General features: G+C 45.3%; 1 protein-coding gene across 2 annotated transcripts in view; it reads right to left on the bottom strand.

Annotated features, from left to right (window-relative positions):
- The window catches only part of Cacna2d3 (calcium voltage-gated channel auxiliary subunit alpha2delta 3), an 835,389-nt gene that overhangs the window by 63,275 nt on the left and 757,970 nt on the right, over positions 1-14,144 (bottom strand). For both annotated transcript variants that reach the window (XM_041662952.1, XM_041662953.1), the window contains 2 exons: positions 13,438-13,508; positions 243-318 (listed from right to left, as the gene is read on the bottom strand). In XM_041662952.1, the coding sequence (XP_041518886.1) occupies positions 243-318; positions 13,438-13,508 (147 nt within the window). The remainder of the gene's footprint in view (positions 1-242; positions 319-13,437; positions 13,509-14,144) is intronic.

The raw sequence follows: 14,144 nt of genomic DNA, 5'->3' as shown, positions 1-14,144 counted from the left end.
GTGGGGGGGGGGGGGGACTGTTCATTAATCTACCTAAGACCTTGACCCGCTTTTCACTTATATAATCCCTGGATCTGGGTTTAAAACAGAAGCAGTTCTTAGTGAGTGAAATCAGGAAAAACCTTTAAACATGCTTGGTTTTGAATACGGCTGGCGCATTTGATCACCCTGCAGTCTGGGCCACATTCCCCCAAGGCAGCAGAAGCCCCCAGTTACTACCTGGATAGCAGCTTTGTACTTACATCCAGCAGTCCGTGGGCACTGTCGCTGCTCTCCTTGTTAGCTCTACACATGGCTTGGTAGTCGTACAGGGTGATTCTACAGGGGAAGAGAAAGAGGCTTCAGGAAATGAAAACCCATAGGTACCACATAATGCTTAGGGCCAGGGAGGTGAGAGGTCACTAGTGTTGTGTGTGACTGTCACAAACAGAAAGAAGCCTGACAGTCACAGGGTTAGAGCAGAGCAGTGAAGGGACCATAAGCTGTCAGGTCTCATCACCAGGAGCTAACAAAGGGAGTGAATGAAGGTGTTTGGAAGAATACAGGGAGATTTAAAAAAAGACCTAATGACGAGTTCTCCATTTTAGTTCAAAATAAGTACAGTTCGCATGGCCACTGTACTCCCTGGGTTATACTGATTGAAATCAGGTCCCTGGATATATCTGTTTTTTAGATGAGACCCAGTAAGTGCCACTTTAGGTTACAAAATGGCAAGACCACTTTCCCATGCACTAGGAAACAGAACAGGATTGAGTCAAAACCTGAAGTCGTGGGAGGGGGAAGCCAGTGTCTCACTGGCTACAATTCCCTCAGTGTTACTACTCCAGGAGTCCAGGCATCCTTGTCTCAAGCAGCATAGTTTATGACACACGAATGTGGATATTTTGTTTCCATTGTTGAGAAGAGTATTGCTGTCAGCCCCAGAAACATTACATAGTTTGTCTGAGGTGTTTTGTTTCCCAGTTGACAATTCTTATAAAATTATTTTTTTTAAAAAATGAACATGTATTTTATCTCATTCTCAGAAGCAGTGGTCAGAGACATGGGTCCCCATTTGACCTTCACTGCCCCCCCCCCACACACACAATTTCAAAGAAGAGATGACCAAAGTCCGGCCTGAGACAGAAAGATTTCAAATACCTTAGCACATCTAATTCTACATGTCAGTGGAGAATTCTCCTTACAAGAATTCCTTTCTAGAAGGGCCATTGCTTAACTAACGCTGAGTGCACTTACTGCTATTCTTAGAGAGGATTCAATACTACCATTCTGTGAGGCCAGTAGGATGTGGTACCCATCTCTCAACTCCCTCACAACCCTAGCCCCTGGCACAGGATAGATCACGGAAAAGGAATTCTTTCCAAGGCAAATGCGTGAATTACTGCTTGATGACGATCTCACCTAAGTGAACCCCAAGACATCATGTACAGACCTTCTTGGAACAACTTGTGGGAGACAGAACAGATCCACATATGGGTGCCAAAAACAAAACTGGCCACCTCTGACCAAACCGTAATTGAGGTCAGCTCCAACAAGTGGCACACAGGGGTGGTACAATAAGCACAAGGCAGCGGAGACACAATAGCCCATGCAGTCCTGGGTGCCTCTTTGCATTAGAAACAGTCTCCCCTATGCTGACCCCCCCCCTTTTTTTTTCTTGCAAACAAGCAGCTTTGTTTATGGAAATAGAAACAAAGACCTTGAATGAGCCACACACTACCCTTGGTGAAGTCTAGGCCCAGACTGCAATCAGCTGGGCAGAGAATGGACAGTTCACTGGCTAGCAACCATATCTGTTACTGCAGTTCAGGGCACCCTCTGAAGCTGGGGTGAGGGGAACATGCTTGAGTAACTTCCGGCCCTGCACTTTGAGCTGAGGACGGTGGCAGCCGTTGGATGGATTCTAGATAGTGACCATAATCTTCAAAGCACATCGCCCATTTGCCAGAAGTGCAAAGCAAGTCTCACCCAGCCTAACAAGTCCAAGTCCACATAGATCACCAGTGAGAGAGCTAGGAAGAGCTGAGAGCTTTTTTGAATCCACTTCCCTCTGCCTTCTTCTCAGAAATAAGTTCTGAGTCTCGGAAATGCACAGCGCCACACCTGTATCCATTGACAGGCTCACTCTGGACTCTCCAAACAAATGCTGCCCAAGACAGGTTCTCAGAACCAAAGTCAGGGATCATTTTGTGCTTCCAGCTGAGGGGCAATTGAGCAGTCCCGCCCCCACCCCTAGCCAGAATAAACCAGCTGGCTCACAAGGCCAGCTGGCTAGTGGTAACCATGGTAACCCCCTGACTGACAGATGGCTGGAAGCTGGGGATTCTCCCTGGAACTTTTCCAGGGACCCCAGCTGACACTCTGAGGGTGAAATGAATCACTGTGGGGAAGCTTCCGGGCCTGAGCACCTGCCGCTCATTGCAAAAGGATCTGAGAGGGTGGTGCCTGATACTACCGTTCTGAGAGAGGTCAGTGAGTCAACCCTCCCAGGCTTCTCCACACGTTGACATCCTTAACCAGATGTTGCAAAAAGAAGAAGAGACTTTCAGATTATTGCTCTTTTGGAATTGATTTTTTTTCTTTTCTTTTTTCTTTCTTTCTTTCTTTCTTTTTTTTTTTTTCTGTTTTAAATAACTCTACTTTGCGGCTACCTGCATCCTGCTCTGCTGATTATAGTCGAAGAACAAGATAATTGCCTGCTTCCATTCAGCGCTAAAATAAGCCCCGAGAACGGTGCCTAGCCCCATGGAGCTCAGCGCTGGGAATTTAACCTCACGACAGATAACATGCCTTAATTCCCATGACTTCATCACCAGACCACTCTGGCATGGTTGTCCACAGCCTTAGACCTTGTCATTAGCGATAACCCGCCCCCTGGATGGGGCTCTTTGAAACTCGGGTGGAGGCGAGCATTGCATCCCACGCAGCAGCCCGGAGCGGAGCGGCAGGAGCAGAGCCCGCTGCGCACCCTGGACCGGGTACCTGGCGGTTTTAACACTTATTTTGCTGTTCCTGTCCTTTTTATCCACCAGGGGAAAAAAAATCCCAAACAAGTAATATTTTTTTACTGAGACTTAGCAGGTTTACTTTAAATCGGAAAACTGAGCTCATTTAGACTGCTTAGCAACTGTGGGACAAACATTTATTAAACATCTACTATGTGCCGCAAGTCCAGGAAACTTGCCTATAATCATGTCTATAATCACGGCAGTGCCCCCCCCCCCCACGCCAAGGCTAAATTATTAGCCTAAAACCCAACCTTGAAACAGCTTAGCATTTATAAGCAGAGACAGAGAAGCTCCAGCGAGCGAGAAGCCTTTACCGTGAGGCCCATCTCGGGGTGTAATTAAGCAATTTCAAATCTGAACTTCTAAGAAGCAAAACTGACCTGAAACAACAAATACAAATGTTTTTTTCTCTTGAACTTGAAAGCGCACTCCACTGGGATCGCTCTCCTAGGCAAGGGCACTGGAGGTGCCTGCAGGGGATTTCTAAAGGAGGGAAGGGTTGGCTCTCCTGCCCCCAGGTCCATCTTCATGTCACCCCACTGAAGCATCTCCCAGGAAGACACTGTGATTTCCACAAGGCGCACTCGCGGGGGAACCAGGAATTTACCTCACCCAGGCCCCGCTGCCTTCCAGTTGGCTAACTACAGATCATTCAGCAGCAGCCTTAGCTGACTTTGTAAGCTGTGTGCTGCTGCCTTGCCCCGGAGGCAGCAGTGTGGACGTGGCTGATTGCCTTCACTAGGAATGCGGGAAGTCAACACCTTCCATTGTCAGGTGCTTAGGGTATCCAAACCACCAATGCTCCGATTTTCTCCAAGAAATATTGGCATTCCACCCCAATGCCAGGGGCATGGAACGTTAACTCGAGTAGGAAGCAGAGCAGGAAGCTAAGACTAAGGAAGGAAGGCCAAGCCATGCTCAAGATTCTTCCCATGTACATTAGGCAGAATTTTCATCACAGAGACAAGTACTCCAGGAGATCAGTTAAAAGTGAAGAACCAAAGTTCCTCCATTTTGTCCTCTGCCTCCATCTTGTGTCTTCTGTAAGCTATTTTCCATAAACCATTCCAGTTCTCAGAAATGGCTAGGGGCAAAAGTAACAGGGTAGCAGCTGGAAAGTACAGATAACCACAGAATGACCCCGCCACAAGGTCAGCCAATAAGAAACCTTGACAAGCAACAGGTGAGGGTGAAGTTCGAAAATAAAAATTTGTGAAAAGTCTCTAGTCACAAGCCAATCAGGATTCAACCCGTCACCCCAAACCCTGCTGATGTAACTTTCCTGGTTTCTGCCTTTAAATAATGCTCTCTACAAGGGTGGGGTCCCTCTGACAAGGTTCAAGGCTGGCCTGCAATTACAATAATAAACCTTGCTTTTGCATTTTGGTGAGCCGGTCTCCATGGTGATCTTTTGGAATCCCCACGGACTGGGCACAACAAAAAGGAGGATGTAGCGTGAATTCTAATTGGTCTTAATAATAAAAGCCCTGAGTCAGATATATGGGGTTAATGCTGAGAAATCAGAGAATCAGAGCAGACAGCCACTAGTTTTTACCTCTACCAAATCCTCAGGACGAATGGGTGATCCCGTATCCAGGAATCCTCAGACTGAATGTAATGAGCTCCTGTCTCCTCTGCCTTATATTCCTCTCTCTGCTCAGCCATATCCCTTCCTGTCTCCACCTCCCTAGTGCTGGGATTTAAAGTAAGTGCCCTCCAAGTACTCGGATCAAAGGCATGAGGTCCCAAGTGCTGGGATTAAAGGTATGGGCCACCACTGCCAGGCCTCTATGGTTAACTAGTGACTAGCTCCTCACTCTGATCTCTAGGCAAGCTTTATTTGTTAGAGCACAAACAAAATATCCCCAAAGGAGGAAATGTTTATCTCAGATTACAGTTTCAGAGACTTCTGTACACAGTCTGCTGCTATTGCTGCTATTGCTTTTGGACCCATGGCAAGGTACAAGTGTATCACGGGGGAAAGCTACCCACATCAGGACTTCCAAGAGGCTGAGAATAGCAGGAAAGGGCTGGGCTAAGATCTATCTTCCTAAGGCATGATTCAGATGGTTCGCTTCCTCCATCCAGACCTCACCTTCTATAGTCCCATTGCCCCACTGAGAGTCTCTCGAAATACTGAGTTCAGTATCAGACAAAGCCGTTGACGACTCCTTGAGGATTTTATGAAGCAGAGATCTTTGGAAATTGGGTCCACTCTTCAGAGGAGCCACGTGGATTAGAGCAGGTGTGGAGGAGGCAGAGTTAGTCTCCCAGGGCCTACCCCATTGATGAGCAGTGCCCAGGTTTTTCTTGGTTTACTTTGCCCAGATACCTTGGAAGCATAATGAAACCATCCATTTGAGCAGAAGTATTGCAAGGGAGGCTGCTTTAAAAAAAAAAAAAAAAACCCAGGTAATTTACTAAAGCAAATTTTAGGGAAGAAACAACAAACTCTGTCTTTTGAACTTTAGTGCACCTAATGAATCTCTTCCTGCCAACCTGGACTGCAGAGACAGTGGCTGCCATGGGCATTGTGTTTCAAAGCCAGCGAAGGAAATACAGCTGTTGTCCTGGACTTCCACTGACTAACACAAGGTCCTCAAAGGAATACTCTAAATATCCTCTAACTCTTGAGACAGAGTATGCATAAAGGTAAAATAAATGAACAATATCAACAAAAATAACTTCTGGGGAAAAATATCCATGACAAAAGACCAGCAGAGACCAGAAGAACATATTCTGAGCTCAAATTCCATTAGTCCCACGCATTCCTATGGGTAAACTTACAAGATACTAAAATCTAGAGCCTCTCTTTTTTAGCTCTGCTTTTGTCAAATGAAGTGCAAGTCTCTCCCTTGGGAGTGTTATGGGAATTAAGAAAGGACAGTCACGTGACATCCCTTCCTAGAGGATAAGGCTGGTTACCCAGCCAAGAAAGACCAAGGCAGCCATTCTTGCAGCAGCTTGTGAGGTTTACAGAGAGGTGTTGGGAATATTATTTTAAGGTGTGTTACTTCTGTTTATGTTGCATTTGTTTAACTCTGTGACGCTGTGATGCTTTGCCTGTCTAGAACACCTGAAAGTCTAATAAAGAGCTGAACGGCCAATACCGAGGCAGGATAAAGGATGGGCTGGAGTGGCAGGCAGAGAAAACGGGGAGAAGGGGTTAGGAGGAGAAGTAGTCAGAGAAGGAGGAGGACAGAAGGGGCCAGGCATGCAGCTACACAGCTACACTTACCATGGAGTAAGGTTTACCTAAGAGAATGGGAAAACCTAAAGCCAAAGGGTAAGTGGGATAATTAGTTAAGAAAAGTGGGCAAAAACAAGCCAAGATAAGGCTGGACATGTATAACTAAGACTAAGGCTCTGTGTGTGATTCATTGGGGAGTTGGGTGTTGCCCTCCCAAAAGACACCAAACAGCTTAACATCATGATACTGCCTCATGCTACGACAGAGTGGTCTGTTGGAATCTTCATGTTTCTGCATTCCAGAAAGTTGGGCCCTGAAACACACTTGTTTCAGGATGATTGGTCTCCTTGTTCCATCCAATGCTACCCTTGACAAAGCCTACTTCTGTGGAAGTGGCCAGGTCAACAGGAAGCCAAGAAGCCATTATATTATGTTCATTACAGGAGCTACAGACTTTAGTAGGACAGCAATACAAAAGGGGAACAGCCATTCAACCATAACATACTTCTCTGTCACTTGCTCAATTCCAAGGCTGGGTCATAGGTTGAAAGGTAATGGGATCATTGACTATTTAGAAAATCCTAGCTCTCCCAAAGCAAGTGAGAAGAAGGGCCTCATTCTACCTGGATGTGGCATCACCTAGAACGGTGATTTCAATTACAAAGCATTCTTGGTAAACATATTTACAGCTTTTTTTTTTCTGGGGTGGAGGATGACTGCAGAGAAACATTTGATTCTGGAGTCTGCTAAACTAAACCAGCATATATATTTTAAAGGTATCTTGACTTCAAAATTTGAGTCTATGGATGTGTTACTTTGGAAAAGAGGCTCTGCTTTTGTTTCCACAGAGGATGGGAACCTGTGGATTTCTTTCAGGCTAATGAGGTTTGATGGACAAGACCCTCTGAAAGAACTCCAAGAATCCAAAATATAATTAACCCAACAAACAGCAGTAATTAGTTTGGAGAAAACTATGTCCAAATTCCCAAAATAATTGTTTATAAATGTTTACTTTCACTTAAAAGGGATTGGATATAAATGGTTAATGGTCATAGTCAATCTCTTTCTAAAACAAAGGGGAGAAAATGAATATTTTACACTGGTATCTCATCCTTAGCCAGCAGAGGAATACAAATCAAAACAACTCTGAGATTCCATCTTACAACTGTAAGAATGGCCAACATCAGAAACACTGATGACAACTTATGCTGGAGAGGATGTGGGATAAAGGGAACACTTCTGCATTGCTGGTGGGAGTGGAAGCTGGTACAGCCCCTTTGGATATCTGTATGGCAAATTCTCAGAAAATTAGGAAACAACCTTTCTCAAGACCCAATAATACCATATTTGGGTATTTACCCAAAGGATGCTCAATTGTGCCACAAGGACATGTTCTCAACTATATTCCTAGCAGCATTGTTTGTCATAGCCAGAACCTGGAAAAAACCTAAATGCCCCTCTACTGTAGAATGGATAAGGAAAATATGGTATATTTACACAATAGTGCACTATACAGAAGAAAAAATAATGACATCTTGAAATTTTTGGGCAAATGGATGGATCTAGAAAACATCAATATGATATTTTGAGTGAGCTAACCCAGACCCAGAAAGACAATTATCATATGTACTGACTCATTAGTGGCTTTTAGACATAAAGCAAAAAAAAAAAAAAAATTGGACTCTAAGAAAGACATACATGGATCTCATGTACATGGAAGTAGAAAAATCTCCTAAGTAAATTGGGAGCCATGGGAGAGAGTAGAAGGGGAAAGGAGAGGTAGAGAGGGGAGTGGAGAAAAAATATATAGTTCAGTAAAAACAATAAAAATATAATATATAATTAAGAAATAAGATTAAAAATAGTCATCCATAATAATCAAACTTTTAGTCATGCTAACTAGGTTTTCTAGATATACAAAGATATATTTCAGTTAGATACATAATCTTTAACACTTCAAAGACCTAGGTAATATGGCATTTAAAAGGTTTTAAGAACTTAGACTTTTCTCAACAGTGAGACATGTCTGCTCTGGCAGCACCAATTACTTCAGAGAGGTTGATGGGCATTGAAGAATCTTGTTATGGAATTTGTCTTCAATGTGACAAGACTAGTCATTTGGGAAAGAAACTGCTCTTGCCTGGACTGCTTGGTGGTATGCTGTATGAACTGGACATGCAAGACCCACAGAAAAGTGACTGCTAAATTTTCCAAAGACAGGACAGTCCTTCAGGGTTCCTGCTTCACAGAGGAAACTGCCAGACTCTTCTCAGGACACAGAAGAAAGCAACTGATGAACTTTGCCAGTATAAGGCAGAATAGATCTTCAAATTTCCTGCTTCACTGAAAAGTCTGCCAGATACTATGGGCCTGTAGACTGAAGACGGATGCCCCAACATTACAGAAGAATTCTGGGTGACTGTCCAGGCAGCAAGATGTCTCTGTCATTTCTAGAACTTTGGAAGTTGCTTACAATATACTTCCTGTTTACTTAGGTAATGTTATATATCCTTCTGGGTCTTTGATGGAGTTGAAGACAGACAGTTATAGACATAGTTTTCCTTGGTTGTAATAAAAGATAAATATGAACTTTAGACCCACAAAGTTAAGACAGATGATGGAACGTTTTCTTTGAGTGGCTTCTGGAACAGGCAGGCTGAGAAAAACAAGTCCAGGGGGACCAGCAGGATGGAGAAACTTCTAGCTACAGTACATCCTGCCTATAATGTCAGCACTAATGAAGGACAAACAAACAAACAACAAAGAACCTTCAACCTTTTCCTACACCTGACTATTATCTATTTCTTCATGAATATTTGATCATTTGGATTAGATTATCTACAGGTAGAAAATGGGAGGAGAGCCATGAATTCTAGTGTAGTTGCAAAAATGGATAAGGTCATGGCTGATGAGAGAGAAACACAGGGTATGCATTCTGAGAAATGCAGGATCATGGCTTTTGACTAGACAGGATCATGAGTGGAAAAGAAAACAGCCAGCACAAGAAATTCTCTGAGTTACCAGTCAGGGAGCCCCTGTATTATCAACGATAAGAACAAAGAAGTATTTGAAGTTCTCTGGAACATAGAAAGCTGACCTGGCATAGAGTGAAAGATAAGAAAAAAGAAGTGCAGCCTGTGGGCATGGTAGGTCTAAGGATTTGAAAATCTCAACTGATTGATCTCATCCTTCACCTGAGCTCCCAGCCTGCAACTTCTGCTCTCCCGATAAGATACCGCTGAGTCAACACCTTCCTTCCCCCCCTCACCCCCCCCCCACTAGACTTGCACATAGCACAGCACCACTGTAGATAGGTCAAGGGCAGAGGGCAGAGAAGTCTTGCCTTGTCCACACTACAGGATGTTGGAATCCAGCTCTGCCACAGAGACTTGGGCTGAGTTCTTGGTCTCTCCAAGCCTTATCATCTCCATCTGTAGAATAAGTCTGTGGTATGTTTATCCCTGAGGCTGGCCCCATGGGCCTGGAGACTGAATCATCAAAATTCCTACCCTTATGAAGACTCACACTTGTTTAAAGTCACTGCTGACTAAGGTCTACAAAGGCCCGAACAAAAGTCCCACATCTCTGGGTCGCTCTTGGTCCTGCTACTGGGGAACTGGTCCTGTTCCATGAAGTTGTTCTAAGGTTTAAAGAGCAGTGCTCTGTGTGGGACAGAGTGATACTTATGCATAATCTCAGCACTTTGAAGGCTGAGGCTTCAAGGCCAGGCTGAGCTACAGTGTGAAATGATAGAGGGGAAAGGGAAGAAGGGAGGAAGAAGGAAGAAAGGGAGAGGAGAGGAACGAGGGCAAGAAGAAAGGAGAAAGGATGGGTGGGTGGGTGGATGGATGGTGGACACACAGATGGGTGGATGGATGAGTGGGAGGGTAGATGGATGGATGAATGGATGGTTAGGTGGGTGGGTGGATAAATGGATGGAAAGAAGAAAGGTAGATGAAAGAAAGGAAGGAAGGAAGGAAGAAAGGAAGGAAGGAAGGAGAGAGAGAGAGAGAGAGAGAGAGAAAGAAGGAGAGGGAGAGAGACAGAGGAGGTAGATGGTGGTTTGACCCAGCTAAGCTGTGGCAGGTATGTGGGAAAAGCAAAGATGATCATTTTCTTTTTCTTTCCTTTTCCCAATATTATTGATGCATCTGTTCTTGGCTCTTGGCCCCTAGGCCATAGGGAAGCTGGTAGGACAGATTCAGGCCAAAGACTCAGCTAAATTGACCAATAGCAAGGAGTTTTGCCCTTCAAGGGTTTCACGAGCTGCTGAGGAACTGTATTACACATCTTGTGAGCAGTTTAATTGTTCACAAGAATCAAAGAGCCAAGAAATCATAGACCTCAACATGAGTGCTATTTCCTTGTGATCACAATTCCATATACAATTACCACTGGGCCACCATGGGAGCAGGCCGGACAATGAGAGCGAAGTCCCACTACCTTTTAGGTAAGTGTATCATCAGACTTGCATTGCAGTGGAAAATACTGAGAACAGAAAGTTAATGGATGAAGGATTGATTATGGTTCATGGCTTCAGAAAGTTCAGTCTATCATGGTGGGGAAGGCATGGTGGAGTAGAGAAGCTGACACTAAGAGAGCCAGGAAGCAAAGTAAAGGAACACAGAAAGGGGCCAGGGCAAGATAGAACTCCAAGAGACACGCCCCCAGTGACCTACTTGCTCCATCTTCCTACTTGTTAGCAGCTGATAATCATGGTACCCGTTAGGAATCAATCAATGGACGAATCCACCAGCTAGGTCAGCCCCTCAATAACATCTCTGGAATACCCCTCACACACACCCTGAGAGTCTTGTGCACTTTCCTAGGTGTTGCTTCATTTGTTGAAGTTGAATCTAGACAACTCTAGTCTGCATTGCTGCCCGGATGGAAGAGTTGCAAGGTCCAACCAGGAACTAACCCGATGTGGAGGGCTGCAAGGTGTTTGTCTTCCAGCTCTCTGCTGGAGATGACCTTGTCTCTCAGGGATGATACTCCTTAAATAATAGAGGCTAATGAAAAGGAAACTCTTTGTGCCGTCAACAATATCCAAGGTACTGAAAAGAGAGTGAGGTGGGTGCACTGCCCTTGGTCCTACCAGCGTAGTCCATGCCTCCAAAGCAAGTGTGCCTCTCTGTGGGCATGATTTGGCTTAGCAGGGGGTTTCTGTCCCAGAGGCTCGGAAGGCTACACCCTTCTGCTGTTTCTGAAATCCACAGCTTTCCTGAATGGAAGAGTTGTCAGTCTTATTCCTTCAGAAGAGAAGGGGTGAGGGAAGAGCATGGCCCCTGCATTTGACTGCAAGGACTACAGTGCTCGAGAGCCATCGGCAGGTGCCAGACAGGGGACAGCAACCGGAGCCGCACAGCCAGCAAAGCCACAGCTGAGCCAAGGTCAATGACCGTCATCCCAGCAGCAGCTAGCAGCTACTGAGCCCTGAGTAGACACTAGGCCTGGGTTGAGAACTTCGTGTTTATCTTACCACCTCCGCCGGCCACACTTGGAAGGAATTACTAATCATCTTCATGTTCCACACCAAGAACTCAAGCTTGGCGAAGTGAGTTGACATAGACTAAGTTGTACAGCGAGTAAATGTTGGAACCTGCCTTTGACCTTAGTCTGTGTGATTCCAAAAACTGTCTCCTCGTTGTTCAGCTGGCCCAAGGGAGGGGCCCTCTGAAGAGGCACATGGGACATGTCACACAGCATCTAGAGGGCGGCAGTTGCTGTCCTAACTCAGCCAGGCTTGTAGCCCTTCCTTTTTCTCAAAGATGTGGGCTAGTGTGACAATAAAAGCAAGTTGCAGACTCATGCCAACCATACTTAGCCCACATCAAGGAGAAGACCAAACCCTTCAAATTCCATTATAACTTTTCTCTTTCTCCCACCAATTTAAAACAAGCATCCAAGAAAGGAGGGGGGTAGTTGTTAAAGGAGTTGAAAAACATACTTTTAAATGAGAAACACATGCGTGATTATTCTTCATCTTGTGTCTCCTGCCCCCCAGAGTTGAAACACAGGTTGGCCTTACACAAATAAATGTACACAGTGATAGAAAGGCAGGCAGGAAACACTGGACCTCAATGGCTGACCATCCAGGAGCTGCTTTAGGAAACTTGCAAAAGTCACAGAAAAGTGCAAATTAGCTCAAAACCAGACCCAGGTGAGAAGGACTCCTGCCGAAGACAAACAGCCTTGAGTCGCTGAGCTGGAGTTAGACATGAGCGCATCTCTGCTTCAGTCAGGCTCCAAGCTGTGTGCATCAGAGAGGGCAGAAATGCTGGCCTCCTGCCACTCTGTATAGCATATTTCCTCTTCTTCCCACACCCTCTCTGGTGCAAATAAGCCACGGAGTTTCAAATGCTGCTTCACCCTTTAATTCCCTGCTCCTAGCATGGGCTCAGTTGCTCTTGTTGACGTTTGGTTTCCTGATCTAGCGCTTCCTTACCACTCAGCCACAGAACTCAAGAAGGAGCCATGGATCTCGCAGGAGAGCTGCAGCAGCATCTTGGCACTTCCTGCTATTACATACCTAAGAGCCTCAAATATATCCATGAAAGCTCAACTTCAAAGGCCCTTGTTCTGTCTGGTAGGCCAAGACCAGAAACAACTCCTAGGAGAGTTCCTGATACCATCCAAGGCATTCCTTACAGGCCCTGGTCTCCTCAGAAACATGGCTAGTATAGCCTTGAGGTTCACGGGGCTAAGGGGAAGCTGCCCTTCCCAACCTCTACCCAGGGTGACAGTCTAACTAATGGGACTCATTCCCTAGGAAACTCAGCAACATCCATGTCTCCACCAGTGCACTTCAATGGCCCTTAGTCAGGAGAAGGTTGAGATAACTTTCCTTGAGTTTCCAAGATTGTATCAGTAAGTTTCGAAAATATTACCCTCCATTCCTGAACCCTCAACTTCTAGGGAGTGGCCCTGGCTTGTGAGACAAATGCACCCAGCCTTTCTGCTCAGGCAGGAGCTTTTCTCTCTTTACTGGTGATGGAACCAACTGGCTGTGCTGAATCCTGTTTCAGTACTGGCCTCCGATGACCTCCATGCCAAGTAGATGGAAAACTTGTGATGAGCTGCAACTGAAAGACCACACCCGTGCAAAGTGTGAAATCTCAGTGCAAAGTTCTGAACCATGAAAACAAGCAGGGTCGGCTCTAGGATCAACCCTACGCCACTCTATCTGGCCTTGGTTTGTTTGACTCCGGTAAACTGAGAGCACCACCCAGTCCTTACCTTTTAAAGGAGCCCATGGCTAACAACTTGTTCATCACAGCTCCTTCCACCTCACCAAAAAAGTCTCCAGTCTGCAGGAAGACAAGGAGACATGTGAGGAAGGGAAGAGATAGCACATACCCATATAGCAGAGAAGAAAGGCAGGCAGACTGACATGTGTGTGTGCATGTGTGTGTGTGTGTGTGTGTGTGTGCATGTGTGTGTGTGCATGTGCATGTGTGTGTGTGTGTGTGTGTATGTGTGTGTGTGTGCGCGCACGCGCGCTCATGAATTCCACGTATGTAGGAACTGACAAATCAGAGGCAGGCTTTTGGGACTTCTGTTGCAGATAAATGGGAATGGCTGTAACAGTCCGAGTATCTGTGTGGTAAGAAAACCAGTGAGCAGATGGGAAGTCTCCGCGATACATGGGGGATGTTACATAACAGGTGCTCAATGCAGAAATTAAAACACACGTGTGTACACAATCTGGACATAATCTCTTCTGATTAAAATGCTAGTGCATATAGACAAAATGAGTTCCTGGACGTGCTCCATAAGCTGTGCTACAAACAATGATTTATAATGCCGGGATGATCGGCTTAGGAAAATAGAAGGGGCCCCTTCCTAAGACCGATAAAGTTTTCACAATCCATCCCTTCTCAAAATCATTTTCTGAAGAATGTTCTCATTTTGCCTGTAGGTTGTTAATCTAGTTACTAGGAATA

Source organism: Microtus oregoni, unplaced genomic scaffold, assembly GCF_018167655.1.
Source record: "Microtus oregoni isolate MIOR12 unplaced genomic scaffold, Mior012 000013F_ref0000133, whole genome shotgun sequence".
NCBI classification, from domain to species: Eukaryota; Metazoa; Chordata; class Mammalia; order Rodentia; family Cricetidae; genus Microtus; species Microtus oregoni.
Note: the sequence above shows the minus strand (reverse complement) of the source record. Positions and strands in the feature narration are given on the sequence as shown.